Below are 17,464 nucleotides of genomic sequence, written 5' to 3'. Positions count from 1 at the left end.
ATGTCTTGCGGGCGGCTTACCTGTCCCTGCAAGCCGACACACACTTCTTTATCATTGGCCCAAACCATGTCATGAAGCCAATTGTGAAATGTAGCAGCCTCCTTCCGTGTCCAGCGCATTAAAATAGCTCTTTTTGCCAACACAAGACCAAGCTTAACCAATTTACGCTTCAAAGGATTTAGCTTCTTCACATATCCCAATAGACACGTCGAGGGTTCCCATAACAGAGGCGGCCCCACAATCTCATCTAATGCATGACATATTGCGTCCCAATACACAGACAGTGCCCGACATGACCACAACATGTGTGTCATATCAACTTCCAAAGTGTTGCATCTGGGGCACCTCCCCCTCGAGGAGGGGAACATTTTCTTGAGACGGGCTGGAGAAAAGTACGCTCTATTAGGATCTTGAAGGGAAACAGCCTGCGCCTAGAGTTCAATGATATCTGCTTTGTTAATTTACATATGTGCAGCCAATGAGTGCCTGTGAAAGTAACATCAAGATCCCTTTTCCATTGTCCCCTAATGTCCACTATTTGCACTCCCCAGGATATCTGTGCTAGTTTATATAGCGCTGACACTGATTTTTTCCTCGTATCTAACGACAGTACATAGCTGAGACATGGGTGCAATGTAGGTTCTCGTGTGGAAATTCGGGCCACATTGAGGCTACAGGTATCCGGTAGTACTGGAGCTTGCCGAGCGTGCATATCCCACGTGCACCTTAACCTGATTCCATGAAACAAATATACCTTTGTGAAATAAGTCGCCCAGCTGCAATATGCCAGCGTCTCGCCACTGCATTGCCAGTAGTTTATCAAAAAAGGCGTGCCCCAAATTGGATTTTTTTTTATATAACACTAAATTCTTAGGGTGCATAATTAGCCTAGTCCAAGCCTCCTATGTGGCTTTCACCAAATCTAACTGATGGGTATGTTGACATGTTTCCCCCATTAGTGTGTGTATCAGCAATGTCGGAGCAACCCCTTGCCTCTCTAACCCTGTATGGGATGACTGTGGGCCTCCATCCACCCAGTATATCACATAGTACGCCTGGGCAGCCATGTAATACAACTCAAAATCGGGGGCAGTCAGTCCCCCAAGCTCGTACGCTAGTGCAAGTCGCTGTCAATTGACACAAATCTGTCCCATCCAAACAAATGAGGATCACATCCGGGCCACTCTATCGAACAGATACCTACCAGGCCATATCAGTATATTGCTAAATAAATGAAAAAGCTCGGGCAAGATGATCATTTTTATTAGCACGACCCGTCCCATCAATGAGATGGGAAGCTGGTTCCATCACTCCAGTCTGGTGCCCATTTTAGCAATCAAGGAAACGTAAGCAAGCAATTTTACAAGGGTATGTGAGCGTGCAATCTCAATGCCCAGGTATCTTATGCTCGAGGGTGACGACTGCAGCCAAACATGTTGCTTGGCTCTTGCGTGACATCTGTTAACCGGGAAGACCTCAGACTTGGTACTATTTAAGCGCAAGCCAGAATACTTGCCTCACATGCGGACCGCAGTTAATATCCACTGTAAATATTTCCACAGGTCTTTTATATACATCATTATATCATCTGCGTAAAATGTTATAAGTCCCACCCACCCAGTAATATTGATGCGGCACATGCGTAGCAAGCTCGCATTAGGTCAGCCAGTGGTTCTATCACTAAAGAAAACAGCAGGGGTCTCAATGGGCACCCCTGCCTGGTGCGGCCCTCCAATACAAATACTGGCGAGAGTACCACATTCACATACACTCTAACATATGGCTGCGTATATAAAGTTTTCACCCACTTTGTGAAATTCCACCCGGACCAATTATTCTTCAGTACCCTGAACAAGAAGGGCCAGTACACCGTATCAAATGCCTTATGCTTATCTAAATAAACAGCGACCCCCTGGACGTCCTGCTTTATCTGCGCAATCACATTATACATCCGACGTATGTTAGATGCCATCGACCTCTCCACTATAAATCCTGCCTGGTCCTCATGTATCATATATGGCATTAACGGGTTCAGTATAGATGCCACAATTTTTACAAAGACTTTCACATCAGTATTTATTAAGGATAGCCAATATGACCCGCAGACATCTGAAGGCTTACCAGGTTTAAGTAGTAGAATAATTATCGCTTCACGCATAGATTCTGGAAGAGTCCCAAGTTCTAAAGCCTCTGACCAAACCAATAGTAGTCTGGGAGATCTATCCACAAACTCTTTATAAAATTCTTCCCCCAGGCCGTCCGACCCTGGGGCCTTCCCACTCAGAAGATCCCCGATAGCATTCTTTATTTCGGCCAAATTGAATCGGTCTTCCAGCGTGCTACGCACCCCTGCCGACAAAAGCGTAGGAATTTTTGGGAGGTATTCTATCTCCGTTATTGTGGCCTCGCTTTCAAGGGAGCACAAGTCCGTATAGAAGTCGTAGAATACCACATTCACCTCATCCACTTTGTTGGCCACCGTGCCGTTCGTCCAAGTTATACTTGGGATATTAGAGCTACCCCCATCGGTGGTGCCAATAATTTCCCAGGTCTTTCCTGCTCCCCATATCAGGGCGCTGCTGCGGGCCTATCAAAATATCTCAACTCCCTGTTAGCGGCATCACGGTATTCTCCTCATCGGCACACCTGCTCCCTCCTTTCCTGTCACTCTCTGGGTGGCCTCCCTTGGCCCTCTTATTGCTCCCACCTCTGAGGCTAAAAACCTTGGGGTCATCTTCAACTTGACACTCTCCTTCTCTCCTCACATCTCTGAGGTCTCTAAGAAGTCGCACTACCAGCTGCACCTCCTCAGAGGCATTCGTACTTTCCTCTCCTTCCCCCAGAAGCTCACTGTCTCCAGAGCTCTGGTTCGCTCTAGGCTGGACTACTGCAACAGCCTCTTTCTAAGTCTGCCTGCTTCTACTCTCTGCCCTCTGCAACTCTTCCAGAACAGGGCTGCAAGACTTGTCCTTGGCCCCAAGCCCAGGGATCGTATCTCTCCAGGACTGAAATCTCTGCACTGGCTCCCAGTGGCTGCAAGGATGAAGTTCAAACCCTTTGTGTTGTCCACAAGGGCTTCTGGGGCCTCAATATCCTCAACTCTCTCTTCCTAAACATTTTCCTTCTCAAGCTCTTTGCTCGTGCACCTCCAACTTCTTCAGGGTCAGTTGCTTCTCCAAGCAACGAGTTGGTGATAGATCGCTTTCTTTGGCTGGGGCCTCCCTCTGGAACAGCCTCCCTGAAACTTGAGAACCATCTCCAATTCCGGAAGCTTCTGCTTTCTCTCCTGCTCTCCCCTGCTGAACTCCTGGCTGAAACTGCACTGGTCGCCTGGCTACCCTCTGATCTTGGGCCCAAGTTCCCTCCCACGCTAGTTCCACCCCTGCACTGCCTCCCTGGCATCCCTCGCACTTGGGGGCTGTTTTCTGTCTCCCTACAGCCCCCTTATCAGCACTTGACACCTGATGTCTGCACTTACCCTTGCACTTGCCACCAGCTGGCCGCACTTTTTCTTCTTATTGCTTTTATTTATTCTGTTTATTTTGACTGTCGTTCCCATTTACTGCACTGCCCCTTCCCCCCGCACTTTTCCCCTTCCCTTGCGCGATCTCAATGTCACCTGGCCTAGTGAGATCGTTGTCTCGGCGTTCCCTCTGTTCCCCTCCCTTGCCTCATCGGGCCTTAAAACACTTGTGTATAGGCGCGTTATAAATGCCATATCATATCATTTGTCTAGGTATGTCGTTATGCCATTTCTGATCAGCGGTGACGAATCGCCAGAGCTTTCCTTTTGTAATTGCGCTAGTATCTCCTCATATCTCTTTAATTCTTTCCTGATGTCGCAAAATACATCAAATTCAGTAGACATGGCAATACCCCTCATATATACTTTAAACGCTTGCCAGAGAGTGAAATGTGTGCTCACTGACCCCCCATTAATGTCGAAATAGCTGTCTATGTGTTGCATTATGTTTGCCCAGAAGACCGGGTCTTCCAATGATGTGGGCTTTAAACGCCATTGCGGTCTCGGTTCCATATTCCCGGGAACATCCAGCGAGAGTAACATCGGGGAGTGATCCGACAAGGTTCTAGGTAATATCCGGCACTCGGACATCCAATTTAGTAACTTGTGTGGTACTAGCCGTAAATCTATGCGCAAATTCATATCATGCACCGATGAATAAAAGGTATAAGCGCGCTGAGTGCTACTGAGTGTTCGCCACACATCTCATCACCAAATCCTCAATATGCATGGTTATAACATGTGCAGCACTTGTTAATTATCTTGGTGTCAATGAGGTGCGATCAAAATCTGTGTCCAAAATAGTATTAAAGTCCCCTACACAAATAACTAACACAGTAGGATACCTGGCACATTTCTTAAATAGAGCGTCATAGAATTCTGAATCATCCACATTAGGTCCATAAACATTTAATAAAAGAACCTCGAAATCCCCCAACTTGCCGCGGACAACCACAAACCTGCCACAATCATTTCGTATGGTTTCAAAGTGTTAAATGTTAATGACCGGTGCACTATGATCATGACCCCCCCCTTTGCACTAGTGGAATAAGACATATAATAGAATAGGTCCCCCCATTCGAAGGCCACCTTACGTGCTTGATGCTCTAACATGTGGGTTTCTAGCAGAAATAAAAGTTTAACCCCTAGCCTATTAACATATGAAATTATCTTACACATCTTCATTGGGATCCCCAGCCCATGTACATTCCAACTTAATAGCTTCATGTTGACTAGATCATTCCCTGCCATGGTACCCTGAGTACATCAACCTAAACTTCCCTGCCCAGCAACCCATCCTGGCCAGTCCATGTTGTACTGTATTTACCTTGTGCATTTTATAACATTTACAACCCAACTCCCCCCCCCAGAACCCCCTCTCATAGTTCCCCGAACTTTGACTATGCATATCCCAACCCCTCTGCCCCCCCTACCAAACATGTGCACTCGCATTGGGGGCAGCTGTTACCACAGCGAGTGGAGTTCCACGCAACAACAATATATCTCCTTGATGCATGATAGAACAAACAAAACTAGCATTGCTAACAACACATCCTTATTGCATAGACATGGGTGAGAGATTCTGCCACAGCCTTATATCATTTCGCCCCTGGTTCTCGTCCCGCAGGGAGCGGGATATTGGCCTCCCGAAAGATGTGGCTTCCTCAGGAAATGTAAAGAATTAGGTCTTATTATTAAATTGCAGGTGCAGCCGGGCGGGATAGAGCAGAGCATAGGGTATACCACGCTCCCTGAGAAGCTTTTTAACACCAACAAATGTGCGCCTTTCCTGCTGCACCGCTAAAGTATAATCTGTGAAGATGCGGACCACCCTGGATCCCATCTTCAGCTCTTGCTTCTCGCGTGCGGCTTTCAGCACCAGGTCTCTATCTTTGTAGTTCATTAGGCGAGCAATTATCGGCCGGGGATACCCCCCGGCCTAGGTTTCGCCATGAATGCTCTATGCGCCTGTTTCACTACAAACATCGGGGACCACCAAACATCGGGATCACCCAGCAGCTCTTTCAGTAACTCCTCCACTGCCATCTCCATTGCACCTTTCAGGGCGTCCTCCAGCACGCCTATAATGCAGACTTTGTTCCGTCTCGAACTCGCCCCCAAATCCTTGCACTTGGCCTTAATGGTGCCCATGTCCTTAGCAAGGGACGTCACAGTCCCCTGTAGCGCTGTTATGGCATCCTCTGCAGTGCTGATCCGAGTAGCTGTCTCCGTAATCCGCTGCGTTGCCTTCTCGAGCTGAGCATGTAAAGTAGGGACATTAACAGTAATGTCGTCCAGTTTATCAGTGAAGGAGGCAAATCCTTGCTGCATTATTGCCAAGACTCCCTGGAGATCAACAGGCGGCGTGGACAGAGCTCCCTCTGCTTGCACCTGACTGCTTGCACCTTCACCCGCCATTTCCATAGACTTCGGGGTGGGTTTCGCAAAGGTGTCCATGGAGCCACTCTTCTTAGGCCCAACCCCCTTAGGCATGGTTTGTCACCATTCAGCAGTCACACCTGATTTGTAATGTGCTAGGATACTAGTCCCCAACAATAGCGCAGGATCTGGCACTCCCCTATCCCCTCAGTAGGCTTTGTCTGTTTTTTGTTCGAGGACGCCTTATTTTCAGCCCATGAACTTGCAGGGATTCTCCACTCTATAAGGAGTTCACGCGAAAGCCGCCATCTTGGCAATCGTGCAACAGTGCCCGCCCCTTACCCCACCCCGGGAACAGGTTTTATTAACCTGACCAAATTAATGTACCAACACCCCAGAGCAATGGTCAGGACAAATAACACAATATCACCTGAATGTATTCTAACCAGAGGTTTTGTCATGATCTCTGCTTCCAAAAGGTCAGGGTTTTCCCAACTCCCTTGGAAGCAGATCCATAACCCAGGTTCCGAGTGCCAACCAGTCCCAATTGGGACCTTTTGGACCCAGTCCTGGCACCAGTGGCACCAGGCTCATAAATATGCCCAGTCCCAGCGCTGGAAGCGCCGGGCTCATAATGCTTGGGTGGACTTACCTGCAGCAGACCATGCTGCTTACTTGCCTGCCAGTTGAGCCTCTGATCCTCTTCTGTTTGGAACTACTTTTCCTGTTGGGTGGGGCTGGAGCCACTCCCTAGATTCAGAACACTGGAACTCTTCTGGAAGGCAGGAACTCTTTTCTTACCAGGAACTCTTTTCTTACTTAGGCGTGGCTGTGGAAGGAGACACCTAAGCACTACAGGAGGCTATTTAAACCACACCCGGTGGATGAATCTTGCTTTGCGTTATTCTGCACCCTCTGCAGCAGAACGCTCATCGTGTCTTCTGCATCCGGTCCTGGGCCTAAGGAAAAAGGCTTACCATCCTGAATCCAGTCTTCAGCAACACCTATAAAGACAAGAAAGAACAGGTTAGCATTCCGGCATCTGAAAGGCAAAGGCTTACCTACTCTTCGTGCGCTCCGGAGGTCTTCATACTGCATTCCGGCATCTGAAAGACAAAAGCTTACCAACTCTTCGCACTCTCCGGAGGCCTTCGGCGCTGCATCCCGCATCTGAAAGACAAAACAAGGTGCGTTTAAAGACATTGGGGAACTTTAATACTCACGTGCCATTACTCCTTTCCACATCTAATCCAGTGGGTATTCCGGCACCCTGCAGCCGCTCCGAACTCGTACCTGCAAAATAAAAAGACAGTTAGAGCGCATCGTGAAGCAGGCAACAAGCGCTTACTTACGTGCTTCCAGGCGCTTCTATTCATCACACGGGCTCCATCTTCAACTCACTTCAGCCCGTCATCCGCCATCGCCGGAACCCTGCAAAACAAGAGACATCATTACTAAAGACTTTAAAGACATTTGAATGACTCGAAACTTACCGTTCGTGCAGTAAACGACGGACAGCAGTCCTCTGAAGTCAAGAGGCCTGCGCTACCTATCCATTGAAGAAACTGGTTACAGCACCCTGCCCCGAGGCAGATGGAGAGCTCGGCATTCACTTACCTAAGGTGAGAGCGTTAACCTTTGGGGGTCTACAGGAGAGGAGAAGAGGAAAGAGATAGGGACACCCCAATAACCCCAGTTCATTAACCTCATATTTTCTATCTGCAGACATCTTACTCTACACGTCAGGCATACAGTGCACAGAGGTCCAGCCCAAAGAGCCAACCGGGTGCTACACATCACCTTTGAAGATACGGTAGTCGCCCAGTCAAGACCGGCGCCTCTGCGAGAATCAGGTGAGCGTTACAGGTTTTCCCTATCCCCTCTGCTTAGTCAATGGCCTGTTTCCTGACGTAGGTGCACGGGAGGCAAAGTATAGTATCTCTCTGCACAGACGATATGCTGCTGTATATAGAACCTCTGTGAACTAACCTTGGACTGATTATGAAGAATGTAGATGAGTACAGGCAACTCTCAGACTTAAAGATCAACTGGGGTGGGGGTAGGTAGGGTTAAAGCTGCTGGCTCCAGGGGTACAGGTGATTGGGGAAGATCTAGGGTTTGTGTGGCAGGCAATAAGATACTTGGGAGTATCAGTGTCAACATATGAAAGTACATTAATAGGAGGACAACGACTTAAAAACTGTGGTGGATTTAGAGCACAAAGTTGACATGTGGCTACAGTTGCCTATATCCCTTCATCAGCAGAAACTCCCTCGTCAAAATAAACTCCCCAATAGTCAATGTCTTCCCGAATGTACTGATCAATATACTGAACAAATACTTCGACAGAGCTAGGTGCATGTTATTCAACTTAGTATGGGCGAATAAAGCCTACCAAATTGCTTTTGACACACTGATGCTACCATGCAAATGGGGTGGCATGGCGATCCCAGACCTGGAGGTATATTACTATGCAGCCAGGCCCAGTTCGCCAAGTGGTGAGCAGAAGACCATGATAGCATCCCAACTGTGGCTATAGAGAGCAGAACGGCATACCTATCATCTCTGAGGGCCATGTTATGGGGCGAGCTGAAGGTTCTTGGGGGTATGCTACATCCATGGTACACAACATAGAGGATGCTTTGGCAACTAACTAAAAAGGTAGGAGTCATACTAACCTATTCCCCATTGCTACCATTATTTATTACACCTGGACTATCCATCACGTTTGAGAAACACTTCCAGGCCAGTTTCCACATGCTATGCAGAAGTAAACTGGGGGACCTGTTTGTACAAGTTGAATTTATCTGACTTGAACAAAAGCAGAACGGGGCCCTTTCGATAGCCCAACAATATTTCTGTCATATGAAATTCATATTGAAACAGGCTCTTAAACAACATGTTCTGGGATTCCCCAAGAACCGCACATATCTGCAATCAAAGTTCCTTGTGACAGATGTGCATAGATCCCATCTCATTTCCAGGATATACAATAGAGTGCTGGGCTTAACTGTGCTCGAACAAAGCTGCAAGAATGACATGGGAGGCTCCCTTAGTCCAGCCCTTGACATACAGCGACTGGAAGTGGGCATGTACGCAGACACATAGGGTATCATTGAACTATGGACACAGGCTAATGCATTTAAAATACCAACACCAAATGTATCATACCCACAGGCCTACACTCTCATGTTCCGGAGGTTTCGGATAAATGGGCCAGGGGTGGTCAAGAGCGAGCTGATTTCTTCAATGAATGATTGTGGTACACACAATTTGTTTTGCGCAGGATGCATGACAAAGTCTCAATATGGTAGCATAATCACTTGTATTATTGAGTACCTGCTATGAAGAAAAGCCACCACTTAGAGCCAAGAATATTTAACAAATACACTATGCATGTTGTGTAGTGCACCATTACTGTACAAGAGACAACAGTTATGACTTATGTTATCTTTCTGTTAGACTTTTTAAAAAACACTGCTGCTGAACATTTTTAATATGTAAACAAGTAGTAAATTTACTCGTAAACATAAAGTGTCAAAATAATATAAAGTATATTGCATAATTGTTACTTTATTTTTTTTTAAAGCACCGAACGAAAGTGGTTATTAATGGAGAATCCTGGATCTTTTGGCTTCACAACTATGGCAAGTGCTTACAATCGTACCGTAAGAAAATGTGGATTTCCATGGCATGGATATCATGGTGGCAAATGGAAAGACATGAATGAAAAACTGCTGCACTATCATGCAAGTGATAAAATCCCAGATGTAATTTTGTTACAAGCTCATGGGAATACCTTGGGGCCAGGCTCGGGCTGGCCAATAGGGCAATAGGCCAATGCTCGAACCAAATACACAAAATGCTAGTTTGGGCCTATTTTTTTGGCCAATGTGCGCCAGTTTGATGAGATATGTCACTATGCGGCTAGTAGTTTTTACCATCGTTGTTGAATAAATATTCTTTAAAATTGCACAATTTGCATTACATTTTATCCAAAAACTCCCCTTTGGGTACTATTCAAACAGTGTCACAAAAGGAATGAATTGCCTTTTGCAACTGTGGGACACTTTCTTTCATTGATGCCAGAGATCATTTATGCCCCAGTCTGACTCTGCTTGGGTTACATGAAAGCAACTAAATTATGTAAAAAAGTAAGTGATGTATTAAATTTAGTTTGTTGCCAAGAAGCAAAATTGTGTTTTCAAGTGTAGTTGCACGTAAAAGATGGATGCGAGGAAATGCAAATCATCAAAGAAGAATTACTATAAATAGATGTATATAACAATCTTTGTTTCAACATGGGCTACATTGCATATTTCACAATATAATAATTAATAATAGCAGGACTTTTAGAGCAGATGGGGTACATTTAACACCTTAGATGCTGAGCTCTATGCAAATATGACGAGCCTACTTGTCCTTAGCACATAATTGGTTAAACAATGCAATGTCCGGTTTATTCCCAGAAAACCTACGTTATGTGTTACTGTTATGTTTATATAATATTAAATCCTTATGTATACAAAGTGTAATTGCAAGGGTTCTTCAGTTAATAAGGTACTACATAGTTGCCAGTTTTGTGTATTGTGACGAATCTGGAGGTTTTGTCCCTTCTTCCTTTGAAGGAACCACCCCCTTCGAGGGTAGGGAGGTGAGCCAGCTAAGCAAAACCCTTCCTAGGGGTTTGGTAAAGTAAGACCGCAATGGGAGTGACTCCACTCAGGGGGACAAGGTCTCTGATTGCCATGGGGAACTTCATACAACGAAAGCAGTATCTGCATATATGGGACCCAACGGGCCTAGCCACCCAGGACTTGATATTCCACTCCGGATTACCCCCTTTTTGATACCTGCGACCAAATGCATCATATTGGGAGATATTAACCTTGGTTATAAGGACGCCACAGACTTAGGCAACCGCTTTTCTCAGCTGCTATGAGCGACATGTGCTTTACCCAACTTATTACCACTCCAACCCACTCCAAAGGACGCATCCTGTATTTGATGCTCTCCACCAATACTCTCGTCAACATCTTAGACTTTGAACTACCCTAGTCCGATCACGCTATCTTACACTTTACCCCTCTCTCTCACTAAACCTCATAAAATCTCGCCTATGCCACTGAGCCCTAGACTATTCTGTAACACACGAGGACTTAAAACCATCCCTTCTCGCTGCTCTCAGCACTTATGCACTACCCCCTAGCACTACAGGCCATTAACATACATGCACCACTCAAATCAAAAACCCTAAAACCCCACAAAGTCAACAGCTGCTGTTTTCTGAAGAGTTGATACATTTACAAAGGGAAAAAAGATCCCTTAAACACCCAAAAGCCTCCCCCCCCCATAAACTGCGAGGCCCTTGAATACAAGAAAGCTGTAGTTACTTGTAAATATAACAGCCTAAATGACAAACTCCAATGCCAGCCCCCACAGCAAATAATTATCTGCAATTCTCTGAGTTGGAAACACCCATCCCTCAGTTCACTAGTACACGTGCCGACAAAGTCTGGTGTACTACGATTCAGGACGCCCTTACTCACAAAATTGAGTCCCTACTCTCCAAAATCAATGCCAAAAAGGCTATGCTCGCCAGTAAACGTCCGGTGCCCCACTCGGTCTGCCTCTCAAAGTAGGCTCCCACCCGAACACCCCTCTGTTCGCTTTTACCCTAGTTACTCCAGAGCAAGTAGTAGCGACCATCAGAGCACTAAAACCATCCAACTGTAAAGGCGACTCCTTTCCAGACCATATTATGAAGCTCTGCTCGTTATCACTCTGACCCGTTGTCACCGAGTTTGCCAGTACTTCATTCGCAACAAGCATAGTGCCCATCACAATCAAAACTGCCTGGGTCACACCATTACTAAAGAAACTCCCTTGACCCTTCCATCCCGATTAACTACTGCCCGATTACTACTATCCGTTCCTTCAAAAAATTCTGCACCGCCTAGCCTACATGCAAGTCCAGCAATTACTAGAAAGTAACCACTTGCTGGACAAAAGACAATCTGGCTTCCGCCCAAAGCACAGCACAGAAACTGCTCTCCTGGATTTAAAAATACAAATGGACTCCATCAGGGACTGCAGCAATTTATTTATATATTTTTTAGTTTGGTAAAAAAAAAAGTTTTTTTAATAAAGAAAACGGGGGGTTGGAGGGGGAATCCCCCCATAAAAAAAAAAATAATTCGATCCTTTTTTTCGTCCCTTTGACTGCCGAAAAAAAGGCATTCGATCCTTTTGTTTTCGATAGTTTAACCTAGAACCTCCTCCTCCTACTTGATCTACCCGCAGCCTTTGACTTGATCACAAAATCATCTGCCAGCACCTCAACCAGCATTTCCATTTCTCCTGAGAAGCCACAGCATGGATCAAATCCTTTCTTAGTGGACAGACCACACGAGTGTCCATAGAGGAATCAGCGGCCAACGTCATCCTAGCAGTTCTAGGTGTTCCACAAGGGTCCTGCCTCTCGCCCACCCTTTATAACACCTATACAAAACACCTTTTTGATCTCCTGGATGCTAGTGGTATCATTTACACCAACTTTGCAGACAATCCTCAAATTCTCGTCCCGCTCTCAGAAGACCATGTCACGGATGCTATCAAAATGAATGCAGTCTGTAGTACCATCCAAAACTGGATGGCCACTCACAACCTACACCTAAATGAAGATGAAACAGAGCTCCTCGTCATCGGCTCACTACACCGAATTAGACACCTTGACTCTATTTTCTCCTCCTCCTGCACTGACAGCACACCCAACCCAGTATCAAAGCAAATAAAAACATTAGGGGTTTACCTTGAAGCTGACCTCTCCATGACTAGAGAAATCAACGCCTTATCATCCACGCCCTATATAGCCAGACTCATTGCTCTGAGCATGCAGTTTCTCTCAATGAGTAACTGCATCACATTCGCTAGAGCTCTGATCCTTACTAAACTCGATTACTGTAATGTCCTACTTTTAGGCACATCGAATGCCAACTTGTCAAAACTTCAATTACTCCAAAACAAAGCTCCTTGCTCTGCCCTTGGCCTCAAACGATTAGCCCACATCTCTGACACTAGACGCAAATCCAACTGGCTGCCCATTAGAGCTTGTGTGGACTTCAAAACTCTAGCCATCATGCAACACTGCATGCATAAGGATGCCCCCCACAGTACCTTCAAACTGTATTACCCAATCTGGCACAACACGTTCGCTCAGATCCTGTTCCAGTATCTCACTCGTCACCCCACGCTTCAAGAGAAAAAGAGCCGGTGGAGTCAGCTTTTGCGTCACGGCTCCGACACTCTGGAATGCACTACCAGCACACATTCGCAATGAACACTCATTCCCAACCTTTAAAAAACTAGCCAAGACCTGGCTGTTCGACAAATAGGAGTAACAGTGTGTCCTATGAATGCTACCGATTTGTCAGTTCTACACCCTGTATCCACCCGTTTTACCGAATATGTACCGTACTCTTACCACTATGTTATACTAACGTTGTGATACCCCAGGGCTTGGGTATTGTCAAAAATGTTAAAATAAATATATACTGAGCGTCTATTACAGATCATTCAACGCATATACTTCTTGCACAAGCTGTTGCTATCGTTGGTTTAGCTGAATAGTGTTTATTTAGCAAGCTGTACACAGTTGGTGTTGTAGTGAGTACCAGGTTGTGGCGTGTGCCACATAATTGGTGTTCTAGCATGTGTTTTAATACACAGTGTACGTTTTTGCATATACCTTTTATGTTGTAAAAATATGGTATCATTGTAATAATGTTTTAGTCCAAAGGAAAACAAGTTCTAGTTTTTTATTGTGCACACGTGGTATATATATTTCAATTGTGAATATTTCAAAATTTACTGTATGTTTAATGTGCACATTTGATACACATTGTGTGTTTTGGCATACCACATTTATATTGTGAAAGTACAATATAATTTGTACATATTTTTTCGACGATGGAAACCGGATCATTGTGCATGCATCATAAATAAATATGAAATCATTAATATCCCCAAACTGGCCAAGTCTATTTTCTAAATATTTTTCAGTGCACCAATTCCTGATGAAATCTAGATGCATGCCAAAAATCGGGAAATTGATGCAGCCAATTTTAAGATATTTGGTCCCAAAAAGAATATTTGTTTTCCTGTCAGAAAACCCCATGTTAAAAGCTATTCAAAACGCAATAACAAATGTTTAATATAAAGCTGTACATGAACACTTCGGAAATTTTCCATGCAGAGGTAGCTGCCCCAAAATTTATTGTGTATTTTTTTCATGTAAGGATTCAAGAGTTATTAACAAAAAAGTTAGTTTCTGAAACTCTATAGACAACTGTCTTAACCTTAACTATGCCATGCTCTGGGAGAGAGTAAGAAAGGGGAGGTGTTCTTAGATGGGAGGTAGATAACATCTTTTTTCAACGATTTGAGCATTATGCATCGAAACAACTTGTGGCACAGAGGCATTGCTAGGGGGGGCTAAGGAGGCCATAGCCCTGGATCTTTGGTTGCAGCCCCGGATAGAAGCTCAGGGATTACAACCAAAAAGGCTAGCTAGCCCCCAGTTCCGACAGTACCAAAATTAGCATAGCCCCAGATCTTTTCCAGACCTAGTGGCAGATGGTGGAAGGACAGTTGAAGTTAGGGGATGAATGAAGATTTGAAAGTCATCAGCAATTAAGTGGTAGGAGAAGCTGAAGACCAGTTTGATGCTTGTGAAGTACAGCCAGAAGCAATGCTAGAGAGGTTAATTAGTGCCAGACTGTGATACTGAATCAATTACAATGAAAACATTTTAAGTGAAAGTTTTGTTAAGATCTATTACTGTGAAATGCATGCCCCGAATCCAAGTTATTAAGATGCAAAATATGATCTGCTGTTTGTGAATATGCGCAACTAAGGCACCAACACAAATAAAAGGACCATTTTCATATAGTTCATATTACTTCCTACACCACTGTAGTGCAGACTGCACCATTAGTTCGGAGAACAAGCAGAACGCATTTATAAAGTGAAAATTGGGGTATAGAAATTTAGGGAACCATAATCTGGCTATAGATCCCCAAATTTCATCTCTCTGTTTTTAGGCTTCCTTATTAATGACTTTAATAGAAAGTAGTTTGGTACTTTCTCACAAGATATACAGTTTAGCATCTCTTCAGTGCTAAACTCTAAAATGCTCTAAACCAGCATTTGATTTTAAGAAAAATCTAAAATGAAATCCATTTAATACAATACAAACCCATTTGCCTCCTGTTTAGCAGTGTATTGATCTTCTGAATGCCACTGTTAACAGTATCCAAGGAAATCTGCCGTTTTAGGTAATTTGGCTGAACTGAATATTCTTTTTCAGACACAGGAGCAAGGCATGCCAGAACAGACCTAGAAAAAGCAACAAAAACATTCAGAATAGATTTCAAAAACATGATAAAATAATTGGTTTATGTGCTAGCTTACATTAGAGGCTTGCGATTCCCAGGCTCTGATCTCTAATAAGTAGGTTGGTAAGACCAAAGCTTCTCCCTAGTAAGATCATTCCTTTCCTGTGAGAAACCTGAAGGTGTCTCCCTAGCTAGTCCCCGGGGATCTGTCATCTAGGTGGCCAGCACACGGCCATTGCTATTGGATCCAGTTCCTGGGGGTGGACCAGTGAGGGAGGATAACCTGGATGGGGGGGTCCTCGGGGAGTGGGAGACCGAAGGGTGAGACGCGGTATCCCCCATCCTTTACCACCTTTTCCCCCATCCCTTTTTTCACAGAACGTTCCAAACCACTGCCCCCCCCGCCCTTTTCTAACACAAGCACTTTCACACAACACAAAGGACAACAGACTAACACCAGAGCCGTTTCACCTGACATGTCCCAATACAAGGGTCAGGCAAAGTCAGGCAATTGATCAGAATCACACACACCTGACGGTCCTTTCTCTTCCCCCACAGTGATAAAAGGTGGAGCCAGAGAGCACAGTACGAGCAAGGAGAGTACAGCAGACAGCATGACGATAGAGCTACCACGCGGCAGTTCAAGAGAAGGAGAAAGGCGGCACGAAGCAAGAGGGTGGTTAGGAGAGATGTAACCTTGCCATTTTCGGCCCAGACCAGCTGAGCCTTCGTGGAAGAGAGCCTAAGACCGCGAACAATAGCACAAGTGTCCTGCCGCAGATGTCAGCGGTATACGGGGCAAACTTATGTTGATAAGCAGGAGCGAGGGAAGCACCCACGCCCATGGTACCGGCCTTGACTCCAAAGAGGCAACAGCCAAGCGGTTCATCACGGCCGGTGAGTCGAGGGGAGAATCGATAAGAACCGGGCTGTGTTAAATGAGAAGCGCAAAGTGACAAGTTTGAACCAAGTTTAACAAACTTTGAATGAACTGTAAAAAGGTGGAAGGGGAGACCAGCTGCAAAGGGAAACTGGCACCACGTGGGTGTTAATTCAGGATAGACTGGTCGAGCACCATACAAGAGAAACTACAAGTACCAGAAGGCCGTAGGGGAACCAGCAAAATAGGTCAAAGTGGTCATACATAGGGTCAAGCAAAATCTCTGTACAATCGAAAGACTTTGATCCACAAGCGCTTTGAAAGCAAGGGAAGTGAATCCTGCACAGAGCGAAACCAAGGGATGTGAATCCTGCATTGAGAGAGAGGAAGGGAAGTGAATCCCGCATCGAGAAAAAGCAAGGGAAGTGAAACCCGTAACATTTGAGAGTAAAGTGAATAGGAAGTCAAGAAGGGTCCGCGCCCAGAAGAGGGGGACCCAGGGGTGAACCCATGACCCAGCGAATATTAGAACCAAACTTGTATTTGTTAAAGGAACCTTTTTTTTGTTATTAACTGACCGCATCAGGCCTCGAAGGCAAGAGACTTTCACAGGAAACAAGACTTGCCCATCGACAGTCCTGTCCGCTACCATTGGAACTGTCGTCTCCTGCTGGAGAGGCCCGAGACTGTACTGTGCTCCAAGCTCTCATCTTACTCCGTGGTCAAAACGTGGGGAAGGGAGACCCAGGCTATCGCATCCTGACATACTATTTTGAGGACACGTTTCTTTTCTTGAGAAATAGCCCACACCGCTTTTTTGTACTAGTTGTGAGGTTGGCAATAGGTTTCTTAGTATAGGCTCTTCTTATTTTGACACAACGCCACTAGGACTGCCTTCTTTTTCATTTGATGGTCGACGCTTGCTCCCATGTTAGATTTAGGTTTAGAATAGGTGTTTTTCAAACTGCATACAGAACTCATTGTTTAATGAACACCCTTGAACTGTGATCTCGTGTGTCCGTCTTACTTGTCACCATGAGTTCCTTACAGTCCCCACAGGCAGAACTGATGCAATACATAAGAAGACATCCGTGATCTGTTGCTGCCACTAACTGAGGTCTAAAGGGGGAGTTTCTGGGAAGCAGTATCACCAATACTAGACTAAACTTTGCATCAGGAAGCCCACGTGTCAGCCTATTGTGGGGTGGGTGGGGTGCACAGCAGATGCCTTAGCCCACACCAGGCCATTGCTTGATCCTAAATAAATGCAAGATCATCCATTTGCCT

At 45.4% G+C, this 17,464-nt stretch overlaps 1 protein-coding gene across 3 annotated transcripts in view; it reads right to left on the bottom strand.

Moving 5' to 3' along the window:
- Positions 1-17,464, bottom strand: part of SKA3 (spindle and kinetochore associated complex subunit 3) — a 1,028,231-nt gene that overhangs the window by 81,633 nt on the left and 929,134 nt on the right. For all 3 annotated transcript variants that reach the window (XM_069639377.1, XM_069639379.1, XM_069639378.1), the window contains one exon: positions 15,159-15,298. In XM_069639377.1, coding sequence (XP_069495478.1) covers positions 15,159-15,298 — 140 coding nt within the window. The remainder of the gene's footprint in view (positions 1-15,158; positions 15,299-17,464) is intronic.

This window comes from Ambystoma mexicanum, chromosome 7q (assembly GCF_040938575.1).
Source record: "Ambystoma mexicanum isolate Mex_15411 chromosome 7q, UKY_AmexF1_1, whole genome shotgun sequence".
In the NCBI taxonomy this organism is placed as follows: domain Eukaryota; kingdom Metazoa; phylum Chordata; class Amphibia; order Caudata; family Ambystomatidae; genus Ambystoma; species Ambystoma mexicanum.
Note: the sequence above shows the minus strand (reverse complement) of the source record. Positions and strands in the feature narration are given on the sequence as shown.